Source organism: Rhincodon typus, chromosome 8, assembly GCF_021869965.1.
Source record: "Rhincodon typus isolate 14 chromosome 8, sRhiTyp1.1, whole genome shotgun sequence".
NCBI classification, from domain to species: Eukaryota; Metazoa; Chordata; class Chondrichthyes; order Orectolobiformes; family Rhincodontidae; genus Rhincodon; species Rhincodon typus.
Genome location: NC_063339.1, coordinates 13891971 through 13910382, shown reverse-complemented (window position 1 = coordinate 13910382; position 18412 = coordinate 13891971). Strand labels below are relative to the sequence as shown.

The 18412-nt window shown below is 40.8% G+C and overlaps 1 protein-coding gene across 1 annotated transcript in view; it reads left to right on the top strand.

The window, feature by feature from the left end:
• The window catches only part of LOC109934543 (latent-transforming growth factor beta-binding protein 2-like), a 312512-nt gene that overhangs the window by 181436 nt on the left and 112664 nt on the right, over positions 1–18412 (top strand). The window contains exon 17 of the mRNA XM_048600033.1: positions 16284–16403. Within this exon, the coding sequence (XP_048455990.1) occupies positions 16284–16403 (120 nt within the window). The remainder of the gene's footprint in view (positions 1–16283; positions 16404–18412) is intronic.

Genomic DNA, 18412 nt, shown 5'->3' with positions numbered 1-18412 from the left:
TCCACCCTCCAGTGGCTGTCTGTGTGGCATTTGTACATTCTCCCCATGTCTGTGTGGGTTTCTTCCAGGTGCTGCTCCCACAGTCCAAAGATGTGTAGTTTAGGTAGATTGGCCATGCTAAATTGCTCATGGTGTCCAGGGATGTGCAGGCTAGGTGGGTAAGTGGTGGTAAATGTGAGGGTATGGGGTGGGTCTGATTGGGGTGCTTTTCGGATGGTCATGTTGACTTGATGGGCTGAATGGCCAGCTTCCACACTGTAGGAATCCTGCTCTATTGCACCTGGGTGGCACAGTGGTTAGCACTGCTGCCTTATAGCGCCAGGGACCCACCTTCAATCCCACCCTCTGGTGATTGTCTGTTTAGAGTTTGCACATTCTCCCTGTGTCCTCATGGATTTCCTCCAGGTGGTCCGGTTTCCTCCCACATTCCAAAGATGTGCAGGTTAGGTGGATTAGCCATATGACATGGAGGATCCCAGGGATAGGATGGTTCTGGGTGTGATGCTGTGTGGACTTGATGGGCCAAATGGCCTGCTTCCGTAGGGGTTCTATGGCTCATACCCAAGTAAGGTTTATGTTGTTTGATCATATGCAATATACCCAGTTTCTAGGATGCAACAGTACCATTCAGTTTGATGAACTTCTGCTTGTTTTGCTTTAACTTTCTGCACTTTTTTTGTCTCAAAATAATACGAAATAAACCTAAAAAACATGTACCTTGTGTTGTGATTTAGTTAGGTGGGGTGACCTGATTTCTTTCATTGTCCTACTGCTTCACTGGTCACATCAATTTCTGATTTAAGGAATGTAGTGTTGCCAATTATGGATCAGTATCAGTAATAAGTTGACCAAGCGCACTAAGTATCAAATAAAGAACTAGTTTATTGCAAACAAAGCTTACACAAGCATAGATGTAAATACTGTCAAGAAAAGGTTTAAGCTGTCCAATACTATTAACTAACCTTTCTGAAAACTAACATTTTGACACATAACCTCCAAACCTGTGAAAATATATAAAAACTCAACAGCATTTTATCTCAGAAGTATTTCAGCGAAGTAACAGTTAAATTCAGGTGAAAAGAATGATTCCCAGATTGCCCAAATGTTGAAGTCTCCAAGATGAAGTCACTTTGCACACAGCTGTTAACACTGGGGTGTCCTTCTGGATCAGTTTTAGCTTATAACATTCCCTTACTCTGTCTCTGACTTAGCTCATTTGCTGCTGAAATTCTCATCAACACCTTTGCTAGCTGTAGGCTTGACTATCGGAATGCATTCCAGGTGGGCCTCTTGGATCTTACACCCTCTGTAAACTTGAGGCCATCTAAACATTTCTGATCCGTCCAAATTTACACTAAGTCTTATTCACCCACCACTTCAGTGCTCAATAAATGTGTTAGCTCCCAGTTTAGCAAAACTTCTTTGAGTTTGTATCCTTGTTTTCAAATTTCCCTATGGCCTCGCTCCTCCTGTGACGTCTGTCAGTGCTATAACTCATTAAATTATCTGTGTTCCTCTACTTCTGGCCTCTAGAACATCTCTAATTTTAATTTTCACACCTTGAGCAGTGACTTAACATCTCCATCACATCTTATCAGCAATCCCACATTTGCTGAAAGAGATGGCATATCTCATTTTGGCAATTATAAATGACGATAAAGATAACCATTTAGAAAAGACCATAAGACATAAGACATAGGAGCAGAAATTAGGCCATTCGGCCCATCATGTCTGCTCTGCCATTCAATCATGGCTGATAAGTTTCTCAACCCCTTCTCCCTCTTTCTCCCCGTAACCCTTGATCTCCTTGACAATCAAGAATCTATCTAACTCAATCTTAAATATATTCAATGACGTGGCTTTCACAGTCTTCTGTGGCAGTGAATTCCAAAGATTCACCACTCTCTGGCTGAAGAAGTTTCTTCTTATCTCCGTTCTAAGCGTCTTCCCTTTACTCTAAGGCTATGCCCTCGGGTCCTAATCTCTCTTGCTAATGGAAAAATCTTTCCAACATCCACTCTATCCAGACCTTTCAGTATTCTGTACATTTGAATTAGATTCCCCCTCATCCTTCTAAATTCCATCGAGTATAAACCCAGAGTCCTCAAACATTCCTCATATGTTAAGCTTTTCATTCCTGGAACTGTTCTTGTGAACCTCCTCTGAACCCACTCCAGGGCTAGTACGTCTTTCCTGAGATATGGGGCCCAAAATTGCACACATTACTCCAAATGTGGCCTGTCCAGAGCCTTATGGAGCCTCAGGAGTACATTCCTACTTGTATATTCAAGTTCTCTCAAAATAAATGCCAAAGTTGCATTTGCCTTGCTAACTACTGACTCAACCTGCAAGTTTACCTTGAGGGAATCCTGGACGAGAACTCCCAAGTCTCTTTGCCCTTCAGACTTCTGACTTCTGATAATTTAGAACTTCGGTTTTAGGATTGCAATATCAAAATGTTCAGCTGGCATGAAAATAGTTAAGGAAAAGGAGGGCTTAAGTGATTTCTAGAGAGTGTAGAATCAGGTTTGTCTGAAAGTCTAGCCATCCATTTTACTGTTGAAAAGCAGAGCCCCAGGGAAATAATTGCTTGATTACTAATCTGGCTCACTGATAGCAGCTGATAAATGTTTATTTACAAAAGACTAAATGGCTTCAAGTGCTAACAGTTTCTGCTATTGGTATTTGTTTTGCTATTGCTATCAAAAAAGAGACTGGAAGATTGATTATATTTTTGTTGCTCTGCAGTAGAAAGTCTTCTGGGAAGTTATAATTGAATTGATTTCTTTTAGAAAAAACAACTTTTACATAGTCTATTGTCATTATAGGGTTCATTAGCTCCGTATAGTGTCTGTTGGATCAATAGGAAAGGAAGTGGCATAGTTTGACATAGGAAGCTTGAATAGCCATGGGGTTCAGGTGGAGTAGCATGAGGTAATGTGGATACAGCATAGAGAATTTACAAGCAGTGAGGTCTGGAGCATCACGCCTTTTCATTATAACTTGGTAAACTTAGAAAGCACTGAGGCATATGTTCTAACAGCCCACCTCAGCACCCAGCAGTGCCTGTAACTGCTTCTGCCCTCATTCCCAGGTCTACTCTGTTCCACTAACAATGAAGAACCCAACTTTTTCCAAGGAAAGCATACAATCCTTCCAACTCCTACTCCTCTTTTGATATATATATGTGTATATATATGTATATATATATGTGTGTGTGTGTATATATATATATATATATATATATATATATATATATATATACACATATATATATATATAGAATCTTGGAATCCTAGAATCCTTACAGTGTGGAGGCAGGCCATTTAGCCCACCAAGTCCACACTGACCCATCAAAGAGCATCCCACCCAGACCCACCCACCCCTGTGTAACCCTGCAATCCACCTAACTTGCACATCTTTGGACTCTGGGAGGAAACCAGAGCACCCGGAGGAAATCCACACAAACACAGGGAGAATGTGTAAACTCCACTCAGACAGTTGCTCGAGGGTGGAATTGAACCCAGGCCCCTTGCACTGTGAGGCAGTAATGTTAACCACTGAGCCACCGTGCCACCCTTTAGATATTAATTTATTTCAAATTACACCATCTGCCATGGCTGAATTCAAACTCAGGTCCCCAGAACATTTTTTGGGTCTCTAGATTAACAGTCCAGCGATAATACCACTAGGCCGTTGCCTTCCCTGATATGATTATGGCTGGATCATCCAACTCAGTACCCAGTTGCTGCTTTCTCCCTGTACACTTTGATCCCTTTGGCCCTAAGAAATATATTTATCCTTCTTGAAAATATTCAATGTTTTGGCTTCAAATGCTTTCAGTGGCAGAGAATTCCACAGGTTCACCAATCTCTGGGTGAAGACATTTCCTGGTAATGCTTGACCCTGGTGCATAGCTGGGCGTTCGATATGGTGGCAGAATCTGAGGAGTTATTTCCATCATCGACTTGTGCACGATAGTGTGAATGGGGCACCATAGAGTGTTATGTCTCACGGGAGTAGCACACTGGACACTGAACCCTGCTATTCCTGAAGTCCTCACAAAAGTTAAAGATTTTTTAAAATATACAAAGATTCCTGAATAAACCTGACTTTCAGACCAGGTTGATAAAAACCACAGTCCAGGTTTCTGTACGCAACAAGAATTACGAGTACAAGTAAGTAACTTCTAGCAACAAATAAGCAATTATGAAGTCTGGACATATATATCTCTACTCGTTAAAACTAATTAAAAATTGTCACTTTTTAGGAAAATTCAGCCCACTCAATGTGGTGTAATGTAGCTTTTATTGAAAGCGCTGTAGTATGGCCCCTGTTTTATTCGGTACTGGGATGTGGGTGTCATTGGCTGGGCCCTTGAGAAGGTGGTGGTGAGCTGCCTTCTTGAACCACTGCAGTCCATGTGCTGTACATCCACCCACAACGCCCTTAGGGAAGGAGTTTCAAGATTTTGACCCAGCGACATTGTCCAGATTTTTTTGCTGGTGAACATGGACTGCTTCAGCATCTGTGAAATACGAATGACTTTTGTCCTGTCATTGTTTATTTGGAGGAAGTTCTGCCTCACAGCCCCAGGGACGTGGGTTTGATTCTACCCTCGGGCAACTGTGTGGAGTTTGCACATTCTCCCCGTGTCCGTGTGGGTTTCCTCCGGGTGCTCCGGTTTCCTTCCACAGTCCAAGGATGTGCAGGCTAGGTGGATTGGCCTTGCTAAATTGACCATAGTGTTCAGGGATGTGTAGATTAGGTGGATTATAGGGGGATGCGCCTGGGTGGGATGTCTGAGGATCGGTGTGGATTTGTTGGGCCGAAGGACCTGTTTCCACACTCTAGGGATTCTATGATTCTATATTATTGAAAAATAATTGAGTCTCAAATTGAGAAGCATGGTATCTTCAGAGTTTGTCCTAAGGCTACATTTTAGCAACAAAGTTGTGGAGTTGGAAAGTTTATAAAAATACACAACTTTGATATTGGGAAATATTCTTTAATACATCTAGTGTTGCATATTTTTATAAATAATAGGTATTGTTTCAAGTGAATGAGCATAATAGTAAACAATTATTCCGTTTTTATTTATCTTGTTTATTCTGTTGTTTCTTTTAAAAAATTGGTGGAGCTTAGAAACAGCAAGGGTCAACAAAGATCAGCAGTAGTTGTTTATAGGATTATGTAGACCATTGTATAAGTCAGGCAAGTATAAGTGCAATAGCAAGGGAATGCAGTAATGATAAGTGACTTCAATCTATTTATAAACTGAGTACCAGTGCTATGGAGGAAGAATTCCTGGAATGTGGTTAAGATAGTTTTTTGGACTAATATGTTGAGGAACCAATGAGGGCACAGGCTATATTCAATCATATATTGCGCAGGTTTGAATGGGCTAATTAATCATCTCGATGGTCACATAATCTAGAATGATGGAGCAGACTCAAGGGGCTGAATTGTCTACTCTTGCTCCTGTGTACTTATCAATAAACAAATATATATGCAAGACCAGAACATTAGCAACCTGCACTTAGGAACCAGAAAAATCTGGATGGCAACAATGCAGAACAGAATGGAAATCTGTTATACTGATTCCCCACTCCTTTAGAAAAAAAACTGAAAGAACTGCGGATGCTGTAAATCAGGAACAAAAACAAATTTTGCTGGAAAAGCTCAGCAGGTCTGGCAGCATCTGTGAAGGAAAAAACAGAGTTAACGTTTTGTGTCCGGTGACCCTTCCTCAGAACTGAGACCCACCCTTTTAGCTTCAGCTCCACTGTAATGTTACTCTTTCTTAAATCCCAGCAATTTAGTGTTAAGGGATACCATAGAGTACTGTTAATGGATATATAAGTGCTGTTGAAGCTTTAAGATGCCAATTTCTATTATAATTGCATTAGGGAAATAGTTACTTTTTTCTACTTTGGACACTTGGGGAACTCCTTTCAAATGTTGGACTGGGGATAAGGATACAATTTTGTAACAGGAAGGCATCATAGTAATGTCCTTCTGCTTCAGCAGGGCATGCATCCAAGTTATTTATTTTCACTTGTAGTGAAAATAGACAGGGATCTGTAGCACAAGCTGTGAATGAGCAGAAATCCTTTGGCATCATACTTAAGTCAACACAATGGACCAAAGCAAATTGAGCACCGTAATGGTTACATTCCAATCATCAAGTATTCCTCAAGGAGATCATTATGATCTAATTAAACATAATATCCACTTAGTTTTGCCTCCGGTTTGAATATGTCTGTGAACATTACAAAATGGCACGACATTTGTGTCAGGAAATCACAAAATCTAACCGTGGTGACGGGAATGATAATGAAACCCTTACCAAAGCAGGAATCAGAATAGCAGCTGTAAAGGAACAATCTAATGGTGAATAGTCACATTGGTGATCAAGCGATAAATTTGAGCCTGATGAGCTACAAGGAATTAATTTAAGAGGTGGCAGAGAGAGATTCAGCTAGGGTGGAAGATGTAATACATCTACATTTCCAAAGAAAAATACTCCATAAAGCATGATAAATAAAAGATCAATGAATGAGGTCTGAAATACTGAGCTAAGGTCGAATGGATGGCTAACTCGCTCCATATTAGAAAGGAGGCAGGAGGGGCAGAGGCTAACAGTTCAGAGTGGAAGGTGTGGTAGGATCCCTCAACGATCACTGCTGGGTCCATTATTGTTCTTTATTTATATTGACAAAGCTACAATTCTGCTAGCTGGCACCATGTATGAAATTGCTGCCTGAGCGTGGACATTTGTCAGGGTTGTTGGCACAATTATAGCAGAAAGAAAGCACCGTATCTTATGTTTTCTTTTGGCTAAGGTCAAGTTGCTTTGAGTTTTTTTGGAGAACTTTTCACTGCGAGGCGTAATGCAATCTCTTGCTGTAACTTACCCAAACTCACCACACGAACTAACCACCCTGCCCCATGACATTCCTCACATCCATTCCCAGAACAACTCGCCACTCAGTGAATATCTGCCAGAAGGACACTACGCATTCTGACATATGTTCACAATCTGCTGTTGCCCCACACAGGCACCATTATGCGCAGCAGCCTTGTCGCCCATGATACATAGCTGGCATGGCTGATATTCCCTCTTACATGTGACTCCATTCTCTCACCCTAGTCCCAGTGGAATCACCACAATGCACACTTTCACTCTCCGTAACTGAACACCCTCTTCAAGTCAGTGCTACACTGCAACCAATGCCCACAGTAAACGTTCACCTACAGACAAGCAATTGGATAAACACATGCATGAAGTTTTACTTACAGACAGCAAAAATGAACACAAACAAAACCAATAGATGCTAAAGTTCACTCCCACAATGCAAACCAGATTTCAGCATCCTAACCAATGAATATTTAACAGCCCATGATGTTCAGTTGCTTCCAGCTCTCATCTATTGGAAACAGGCATCAATAAAGTTCTTTCTGTCTGGCTTATAGCACCCAATATAGCTGAGCTCTGTCATAGGCAACAGCTTCCTCCATCCCATGTCCTTTTTCTTCTCCCTATTCAGATTCACTTCTGTCCTGGCTTATCAAATACCCCCTCGTCTGCATTTCTCCTTCACATGTCTGCCTGGGTTCCATTTCCATCTATCCACTCACATCCCCCCCCCAGATACCTCCAACCTTTGTCCTCACAATTCTGATGAACAGTCAGCAGACTTGAAACATTAACTGTGCTTTCTCCTCACAGTTGCTGCCAGACCTGCTGAGTTTCTTCAGCAATTTCGCATCTCCAGCATCCACAGTTCTTTTGTTTCATTTTAGAATTTTTCTTATGAGAAAGTGGGGGAGGTGGGGGGGTTGGGGGGCGGGGGGGCAGCATTGGGGATTAGTGGTGGAGGTGAATGTTGCCCTTTAACTTGAGAAACTAAGAAGATCAGAAGAGTCAAAAAAAGCACCTGAGCGATAGAGACTGTCACTCTTGGTGAGGTGATTAATAAAGGGCCGGTTAGTTTGGTTAGGTTGTCGTCTCATTTGCAATGCAGAGTGATACCAGCAGCCTGGTTCATTTCCTGCACCAGCTGAAATTACCATAAATGTCATTCCTTCTCAACCTCACTCCTTGGTTGATGCATGGTGACCCTCAGGTTAAACTCAGCCCCAGTTTGTCTCTGTCTAATGAGAGAGCAGACCTCTGGGACTATAGCACCTTTACCATTTAAGTATGGCATTTATATTGGTGGAAATTTTGTGAGAAAATTTAAAAAGGGATTCAGCAGCAATACTCACTAAGTACTCCATTGATAACAGCATGTAAATCCAGCACATGAGGATGAACAGTGGTCAATCAGGTGGTAGTTCCATCTGAGTATAAAAATTTTATTAAGGGCTCATGAGATTCCAGCGGCAGATTGCTGCGGTATTAGAAAAACACAAGCTAACATACTAAAACGTTTTTGTTGGCTAGGATCGCATAAAGATGTGGCCAAATTCTGCAGGACATTCCACATATGCAACAGTACTACTACTACTACTACATTTTTAACACTTCTCTTTCCTGATGCCCTGTTCCAATGATTGTCTGTTACTGCAGTTAGTCTCTGATTTAACTTCCAGCAGTTGATTTTGGTGTGCCCAGTCATAGACAATGGAAGCATGTCGCTTACTTGTTGTTACTTTTTGGTTCTGCTCAATCTCTTTCATAACTTGGGCAACCTGTTTTTTGTTCTCTAAAACAAACACTTCTTCCATCAGGGCAGATTTTCTATTCCTCTGATTTCCTTGTAGATTTCCATATGACTGTCTCCCCACCTGTAACTGCCTATTTAAGATATCATCAGTATTTGCCAGAATGGTTGGTTTTTTTTTGGTTTTCAGGAATGCAAGTTCTGAATCCTTCCATAAGCATAATTTCCCTTACGTTTTCAATATTTTTCTTTAATTTGGTGAGTAAGGATTCATCAGTATATCACAGATGATACAAAAATTGGTGGGGTGCTAAATAGTGAGGGGGATACCCTTAGTTTACAGAACGATATGGATAGGTTGGTCAGATAGACTGAGCAGTGGCAAATGGACTTCATTCTGAACAAGTGTGAGGTGCTGCACTTGGGCAGAACAAACAAGGCAAGGGAATACATGATGCCCAGGACTCTGGTCAAAGAGACCTTGGTGATGATGACCATTGTCCCTTAAAATAGTGGGACTGGTAGATAAAGTGGGAAAATGGTATACTTACTTTTATTAGCAGTGGCATAGACTTTAAGAGCAGAGAGATAATGCTGGAACCATATAAAATATTGGTTAGGCCACAGCTACAGCATTATCTGTATTCTCAAATCCACATCATAAGAGAGATGTGATTGTACTGGAGAGAGTGCTGAGGAGATTTAGCAGGATGTTGCCTGTGCAGTTACGAAAAGCAATTGGACAGACTGAGGTTGTTTTCCTTGGAGCAGAGGAGACTGATGAGTAACATGATTGATATGTACACATTTATAAAGGGCATAGACCAGGTAGAGAAAACAATTCCCTTGGTGGAGGAATCAATGACCAGGGACCATACATTTAAGGTAAGGGCCAAGATGTTGAAAGGAAATATGAGGAAAACATTTTTAACCAAAAGGGTGTTGGGAATCTGGAACACATAATCTGTAATGATGGTTGAGGCAGAAATCCTCATATAATTTAAGAAATATTTAGACTTACATTTGCAATGCCAAGGCAAAGAAGGCTGCAGGCCAAGTGCTGGAAAATGAGATTAGAAGGGTTATTTTTTCTGTGCTGGAGACCTGCCTGACACCATAACTGTAGAACCAGTGACCCTATAGAATTTAATTTCCTTTTGAAAATTCTACAAATATCTGATTAGTTTTCTTTCTTGTAATTCTAAATGTTAATTGATTATTTTCAGGGACAAGCTCATAAATCTTGAGAATTAATTTTTTTAATGAGTTCGTGATCTGCAGGTTGCTCTTCTGACAAACTTGCGTACAATAATAGTTGTAATTGTCAAAACAATCTACAGATACTTTTTCAAACGAGATGAAGTATCTTTTGACTTCATCCTCAGTAAAGTATTCACTAAGCATTGATCTTTATTTAAATCAAGTTCTTCCATAGAATCAAAACCATCCTCTGGGCTATTGACTCTTCTTTATTTATTGTAAGCTTTACTCTATCCAGCTCATGTTCGACTTTCCCTATGTTTTTGAGTTCAAACTTTTTTTAATCCCGCCCCTTTTCCATTCAAGATTCTATATTCTCAAGTCTCCTTTTCTCACATTCTTTTTCCTTCCCATGCCACTTTGTTTTTCTCTTTCCCCAGTTTCTCTTCTCTTCTCTTTTTCTTCCAAATCCAATCTTTTCATTTCTCTTTCCTCCCAGGCAAATGAGTATTTTTTATTTGTCAGTTGTAGCCTTATCTTAACTAATTCTATCTGTGTTATTTCAATTTCAGGTTCCCTACTAATTCTGAATGTGAAATAATCACTGTCAGTGACTCCTCCTCATAAAATCCTGCCTTCAGTTCAAACTTCAATCTACCAGGTCCTTCAGTTTAGCTTTATCCCAAGAATTCAAATGGATCATTGGTCAGTCTTCTATTCCCAGAAAACTCTTAACAATATTCAAAAGCATCTTGAAAATTCATTTTATGCAAGCCACTTCATCACAACACTCCTTTGTTATCTTCAGCACCTGCACGTTCCTGCTTCTTTAAAAAAAAACACAGATCTCTCTTTAATTCAATGAGTTGAAAACCTGGCAACAGCCCCCACTTGTTATGCAGCACTATGATGTATTACTCAACAGGCCATATCCCAGAATATAATCAGCCCTGAGTGATCACTTGTTCTTATTTTAGTTGACATATTGGTCATTCATTGAAAAATAAGTGCATAATGCTGTGAGCATTTTCTCACCAATAGAACGCACATTTATTATGCAAAAGATCAAAACAAACAATAACATGCCACTGAATATAGAACACAGCTTGAAAGATCTTTAAACACACAGCAAAAGAAAGTTTCTGTTTATCTCCTAACAATATTAAACCTTAAAGTTGGCTGCAGCTGATTCTCCCCAGTTCCTTTCTGTGAACTCTTCTTACATGAATATGTACAAAACTGAGAGCCTAGACCTTCTCAGTTTTTTTAAAATATCCTGCTGATTTCTAACCAAACATCCTTGGTCTGGAAGTAAAATTTGTGATGGTATTAACTGTGTTTTCCCTGAACTGTATTAAAACCAATTTTAAGAGTTAAACTGCTTCTGACCCAATTCAGGCCTTTTCTGAGCTGTCCATAACTTTTAATCCCTGGGTTTTCTAAGCTAAAATCAAACCTTGATTATCCTAAGCTAAAAACAAATTAATATCTCTTAATTTTTTCCCCATCTGTCATAAACCACTGCAATGAAAGCAGTATTCCATTAACCGTTGTGGGCTTCCCTGCTCTGTGACACTTACTAAATCAGGCCACAGTTCCAGAAGGAATGTCTGACAAAGTTTTTTTTTAAACTTTCAGAAAAGTAACCAATCACGTATGCCACTACTTAACAAAATCAAACTCTAAAAGTGTAAATCAGACACCTTTGTTACAATGAATTATTAAAACATGCAGAACAATGTCAAAACGTTGTCTTTGCAGTAGAATTGGACTTAACTTTACAAGGGGTGGCATGTATTACAGTGGCAGAGATTTAGGTTTTAACATGTAGTTGGTTATATAACCATCACTGCTGAAATTGTGAGACTTCGTGCTGAGCAGACAGCTGTTTGTATCGAAAAATGTAGACTCTCTTTAAAGTTATGCCAGTACATTTAATTATAATACAAAAAGGTTCAAGAGAGATTGCATCATGTTTTAATGAAGAAAGTGTATTAGAAAATGATTGAAGTGAACATTTATAGGAATGTGTTCATGGAAACATGTGCAACACGACTCAAAACAGCGCGCAATAATGGCAATAGCCCCAATGGACTTTTAAGTACTGGTGAAGTTTCAAACTTGTAGCCTATACAAATGTGGTTCTCATCACCTAAGAATGATATTCTGGAAATTAATGTTTACTTTTGTGCTAATAATCATGTTGATAGTGAGCAAAATCCGATACATTCTGTAAAGAGGATGAAAGTGATTAAATGAAAGACTTTGTAGCAATGAAGTACATTTTGTTTCCTGTGTTCGTTCCTTTCTTGGAAATGGAAGAGCACTTTGGTCAAGGGCCCATGTGTCCTGGTCACAATATAACTGCTTAGGGATAGTTTTGTGCGGTTCACCTTTTGAAAGAGCAACTATGGATGTAAGAATTGGCAACACGTTTTTGCCTATTGTTAATTTTTGTGCAGTTGGATACACAACTAATTTATAAACAACTGTAGTTCTGGACCTTGTTCCAATCTAGTGTAGAAAATGCTATTTGTTACAGACTGTTAATACACTATCGAGCTTTGCTTCATTCAATTTGTGAGGAATCTGAGCTTTGGCAGATTGAATACCTGTTTTAAATCTGAGAGCGGGTTATTCAAAACCCGGGAAACGCTCTGAGCTGCAAGAGGTCCTTTTGAATGCAATCAACTTGCTTAAAATTTCCTAAAGAACTTCCGAGAACTGAAAGCAAATCAGTAGACTCTCAGATTGTGAAGAAATGCAATGATAAGTAAGAGTCAATACAGTGTGGAGCTGGAGGAACGCAGCAGGTCAGGCAGCATCAGAGGAGCAGGAAAATCGACATTTCGGGTTTACACCCTTCATCAGGACTGGGGAGCTCGGAAATAAATGGGGTGATGAGACTGGGGGAAGACAGGTGGGATTGTGATAGGTCGATGCAGCTAGGGGGCAGTGGAGAGAGGTCAGTGGGAAGGGTGGGGCGGATAGGTGGGAGAGAAGATGGATGGGTTGTGTCAGGTCAAGGAGGCGGGGATGAGAGGGAGGGTTGGTCATGGGATGAGGCCAGGGGTGGGGAGATTTTAAAACTGCTGATTGTATGATTAGGCCATCGGGCTGTAGGCTCCTGAAGCGGAATATGAGGTGCTGCTCCTCCAGTTTGCGGGTGGTGTCATTGTGGCACTGGAGGAGGCCCAGGATGGACATGTCACCCAGGGAGTGGGGGGCGCAGTTAAAATGGTTGGTAACCAGAAGGTGTTGTTGATTATAGTGTACAGAGCACAGATGTTCCGTGAATCGGTCACTGAGTCCGTGCTTGGTCTCACCGATGTAGAGGAAGCCACATCAGGAGCAACGGATACAGTAGACCAAATTGGAGGATATACAGGTGAATCCCTGTCGGATTTGGAAAGTTTGTCTTGGGCCTTGGATTGAGGTGAGGGGGGGGGGGGTAGGGGCGGGGGTAGCACCTTCTGCGGTTGCAGGGAAAGGTGATGGGTGTGGTGGGGTTGGTGGGGAGTGTGGAGCAGACAAGGGAGTCACAGAGAGAGCGGTCCCTATGGAAGGCTGATAGGGGTGGGGAGAGAAATATCTCTTTGGTTGTGGGGTCGGATTGTAGGTGGCAGAAGTGATGGAGGATGATGCGCTGGATGCGAAGTTTAGTGGGGTGGTATGTGAGGACCAGGGGGAATTCTGTCTTTTGTTTTGTTGAGGGGAGGAGGTTTGAGGGCAGAAGTTTAGGAAATGCAAGAGATGCAGTTAAGGGCATTTTCGATCAACAGAGGGGGGATGTTGTGGTTCTTAAAGTAGGAGGACATCTGGGATGTCCAGGAGTGGAATGGTGCAACTTGGGAGCAGATGTGCTGGATGGCGGAGGAATTGGGAGTATGTTATCGCATTCTTGCAGGAGGGTGGGTGAGAGGAGGTGTAGTCAAGGTAGCCGTGGGAGTCGGAGGGGTTGAAATAGATGTCGGCGCTGAGATGGTTACCGGAGATGGAGACAGAGAGGTCCAGGAAAGGGAGGAGGGTATTGGAGATGGTCCAGATGAATTTGGGGTTGGGGTGAAAGGTGTTAGTAAAGTTGATGAACTGTTCGAGCTCCTCATGGGAGCATGAGGCGGCGCCGACACAGTCTTCAATGTAGCGGAGGAAGAGGTGGGGGATGGGGCCAGTGTAGCTGTGGAAGACAGACTGTTCCATGTATCCTATGAAGAGGCAGGCATAGCTCGAACCAGTGTGGGTGCCCATAGCTACCCCGTTAGTTTTGTAGGAAGTGGGAGGAGTGAAAGGAAAGTTGAGGGTAAGGGCAAGTTCCTTTAGGTGGATGAGGGTGTCGGTGGAGGGGGACTGGTAGGACCTGCGGGAGACAAAGAAGCAGAGGGCTTTTAGGCCATCTGCATGAAGGATACAAGTGTACAGGGATTGGATGCCCATAGTGAAGATGAGGTATTGGGGGCCACGGAATTGAAAATCTTGGAGAAGCTGGAGAGTGTGGGTAGTGACCGGAGCGTAGATGGGGATTTCCCGGATTTTGGTAGTGAGCTTGGTGTTGGAGTGGAGGCCTGCGTGTTCTGTTAGGGAGAGGTTGGACTGACTGAGAGGGGTAGAAAGATTCAGGCAATTGATCCTGTGCCCGTAGTTGGAGATGAAGAGGTCAAATTGATGATAAATAACCGTATTCCGTAAAAGTTATACAAGAGCACATTTTCTTTAAGATTTGGTGGTCTGAATTTCCACAGGGTTCCCCTAGTTGTCAGCTAATTTTCTTTTTCATTTCCTATTCCCTTGTTACAATGGCCAAGTGGAAAGATCACATTGGAAATTGATTCCCTGCTCTCTTTCTATTTTACCTATTCAGTAGACAATGACTTTCAGTAATCATACAACTGGAGTTGTATTCTCTTGATGTTTTGAAACTGGAATGAGATGTGATGCTCAACATGTTTAAAAACCAAAGTGGGGTCAAACAAAAGTATAGGTTTATGTCAGAAGTTTCATTTTATTATTCAAGGCTTTTTTAAAAAAAGATTGTAACATATATTCTTATGAAGGATCATAGGTTTGAATTGTTAAAATATACAAGTATAAGAATTAGAGCCAGAATAGGCCACTTGGCCCTTAAAGTTTCCTCTGTCAATGGTAAGAACATGGCTGAGCTGTTTGCGGAACGACTGAAGCTTGCTGCCTACTCCCACAACTCTTTGAGCCCATTATGGATCTCTCCTGTAATTGACACTACCTCCATCATTCTCAGGAGACATGAATTCCACACTTTCTGAGACAAAAGCTGACTTTCTTAAACAGTGGGGGGACTACAGAGATAGATAATGCATTGATGGTCATCTTTCAAAATTCAATAAATTCTGAAATGATTCCTGCAGATTGGAAGGGAGCAAATGTCCCCCTACTATTTTGGTGATGAAGTTGACACATTTCTCCTAATGATAGGACTGGTGGACTTCCGGAACTTGATCGCCAGTACATTCCTCCCATCACTGTCACAATGCAAGGGACAAAGATTTAAGACTTCTGCAACTTTGTACCTGAAAATTAGACCAGATGAATTGTTCCTCTGCCGATTTCTAGTTTTCCTGATTTTAAAGTACATCTTCCATGTTGAATCTGCTTAAAGAGCCATAAATCTTATAGCCATATTTGTAATTCTGTACTTTTTGATTTTTTTTTTCTGATTTATTCCTATGTTTTTGTATTCTTGTACCTAAAGCTGGACTTTTTATTTCTTTTTTTCGAGTAAGGATCCGTACCTTGGTACCATAATTCTTTTCATGTAAGGATCTGTACCTTGGTACCTTAGCACTCAAGATGCACCATAAGTGCTGACTGTTAGATTTTCACTGTACCCGCATGAATACATGTGACACAATGAAGCTAATTCTAATTCTAATTGTATTATTTGCGAAAAATGTTCCTCGCTCTCCCAAGTGCATCTTCCTGGTTATTTGCAGGATAATGGTCTTTCATGTCCAGCATTAGTATGATAACTGAAACTCCTGAATCTCCATTGCAGCCATGGAGCACGTAGAACCCCTGCTGCCATTCACTTCTAATGGCCTTGTATTCGCCACGGGCTCTTACTTTCTTGTCCAGCTTGCTATGAGGGATCTTATCGAAAGCCTTGAGTGAGGTGATGGAAGGTGTCAAACAGCATTTGCTCAGCGATTCCTGCTCACCAACACCCAGTTTGGGTTCTGTGAAGGTCACTCAACTCTTGATTTCATAATAGCCTTGATTCAAACATGACTAAAAGAGTTGAATTCCAGCGATGAAGTGATAGTGACAGCCCAGCCAGTGATGCCCACATTCCATCAGTGAATAAAAAAAAAATCTTTAGATTATTATTACCAATGTAACTGATTAAAAATTAACCTTTTTTCCTGATTGCTTGCTTTGCAGATATAAATGAATGTGCTCAGGCTCATTTGTGCCATAGAGGACGTTGTATCAACACCCCAGGTTCTTATCACTGTGAATGCGAAGAGGGTTACATCATGACTACACCAGGACAGTGTAACGGTAATTGAAATCATTGACTGCTCTCTAATAGTGAATTGTATCCCAGATCTTTGGTAATTAATTTAATGCTAATTGAGTTTAATTACAGGCGGTGTCAGTTAGAAACATAGGAACAGGAGTAGACCATTCAGCCCATCGAGCCTGCTCCATCATTTAATATGGTCTAGGTGGGATTCTCTTCAGAGGGTATGGACTGAATGGCCAGCTTCGACACTGTAGGGATTCTATCCCCATAACATTTTACAGCATTGATAATCGAAATTTACCGAAATATGCTCAAACACAGCCTCCTTGAACAGAGAATTCCAAAAAATAAATCACAACCTTTTGAGTAATTCCAAAGTGGCACCACTCCCACCCTTTGTTTTTAAATTGTGCATGCTGGTTCTAAATTCCCTAGACAGAGGAAACATCTTACCTTTATGTACCCTGTCTATTAAGATTTTCCATTTGCAAATGCATACTTATTGTGACCAATTAGATCATTTTTTATGCAAGTGTCCATTTAACATTATGATAAATTATAGCATTTTACCTATTACTGATGTCGGGCTGACAGGTTTACAGTTCCCTGTTTTCTCTCTTGCTCCTGTCTGAAATAGTGAGGTGTCATCTGCTAGCTTCGAAACTGCAAGAATTATTTCAGAATCTGTGGAATTTTGAAAGATAATCACCAATGAAAAAATTATTTTTGTAGCCAGTTCCAACATTTTGCTTGTAGGTCCTGGGGATTTGTCAAGTTTCATCCCCGTTAATTTCTCCAGCACATCCTTCTTACAAATATTAATTTCCTTCAACATCTCAATCTTACTCCTAGTCACTCAGATCCCTGATTCTGGGAGATTTCTTGTATCTTCCTCAGCAAAAACAAACGCAAAGCAAATAATTCAATTGCTCTACCATTTCTCTAATCCCCAACATAAATTCTCCTGACTACCTGAAATGGATCCACATCCATCTCATCTAAATGTTTCCTTTTCTTAGAACCTGCTTTCAGTTTTGTGTGTTTTTATTTTGCCAGATTGCATTCGTTTTCCATTTTTCCTTTCCTTATCAGTTGGATCAACCACCTAACTATTCTGAACCCATTTTTCAACACTTGCCCCAAGCCATCTATGCCTCAGCATATCCAGCATACATCTAAATATTTCTTAAATGTTACAAGGGTTTCTGCCTCAACCACCCTTACAGGTGGTGAGCTCCAGATTCTCACCATCCTTTACATGAACATTTTTCCCCCTCACATTCCCTATAAACCTTCTGTTCCTTACCCTAAAACTATGCCCAGATCAGTGATCTCTCCACCAAAGGGAAAATTCCTTCCTGTCTACAACTGTAGGTTGACCCCCCTCTGATAACTAAAACTGAAACAGCCAGAGAAGCACACCTCGCCCTATAATTTGTTAAAAGAGTCCCCAATCTGTTGTAAAGGAGTGGTTAAATAAAAACCAACAAGTACCAATTTATTTATCTAACTCTAACAGTGAACAAACTAACTAAACTATTAACAAACCAAATAAATCCCTTGTAACTACTAACTATTCCCGAATGAAACAAGATTATAATGATATGCTGTTCCAATAAATACAAGTCCCACTTATAGAAAATAAAATCTTAAAAAATTAGAATTTAGTTTCTCAAAATTATAGCCAAGCTATATCTTCTGGAATGTTCTGTGTCTTCTCCAATGAATTCTTCTGTCAGGACACCTTCTCGGTGAATCCCTTCTGTCAGGAATGCCTTCTCTGTTGAATTTTTTTTTTGTCAGGAACATTAACTACTTGTGCCACAAGAACATTTACTTTAGATGGAGCTTACTCTAAGGCTTAGAGAATTCTGTGAGAGCCAGTGATTCTTTCTTTTAGAGCTGAGAGTTACTCTCCTGGCAGATGGCAGTTGGCTCTCCGGATTTTCCAAGTGCACTCTCCTTTTATGCCCTTGATGACGTATCAATTTCTTATAATAGGATTGGTCCTATGTTGTCAAAACCATCAGAATTAGATTTAGTT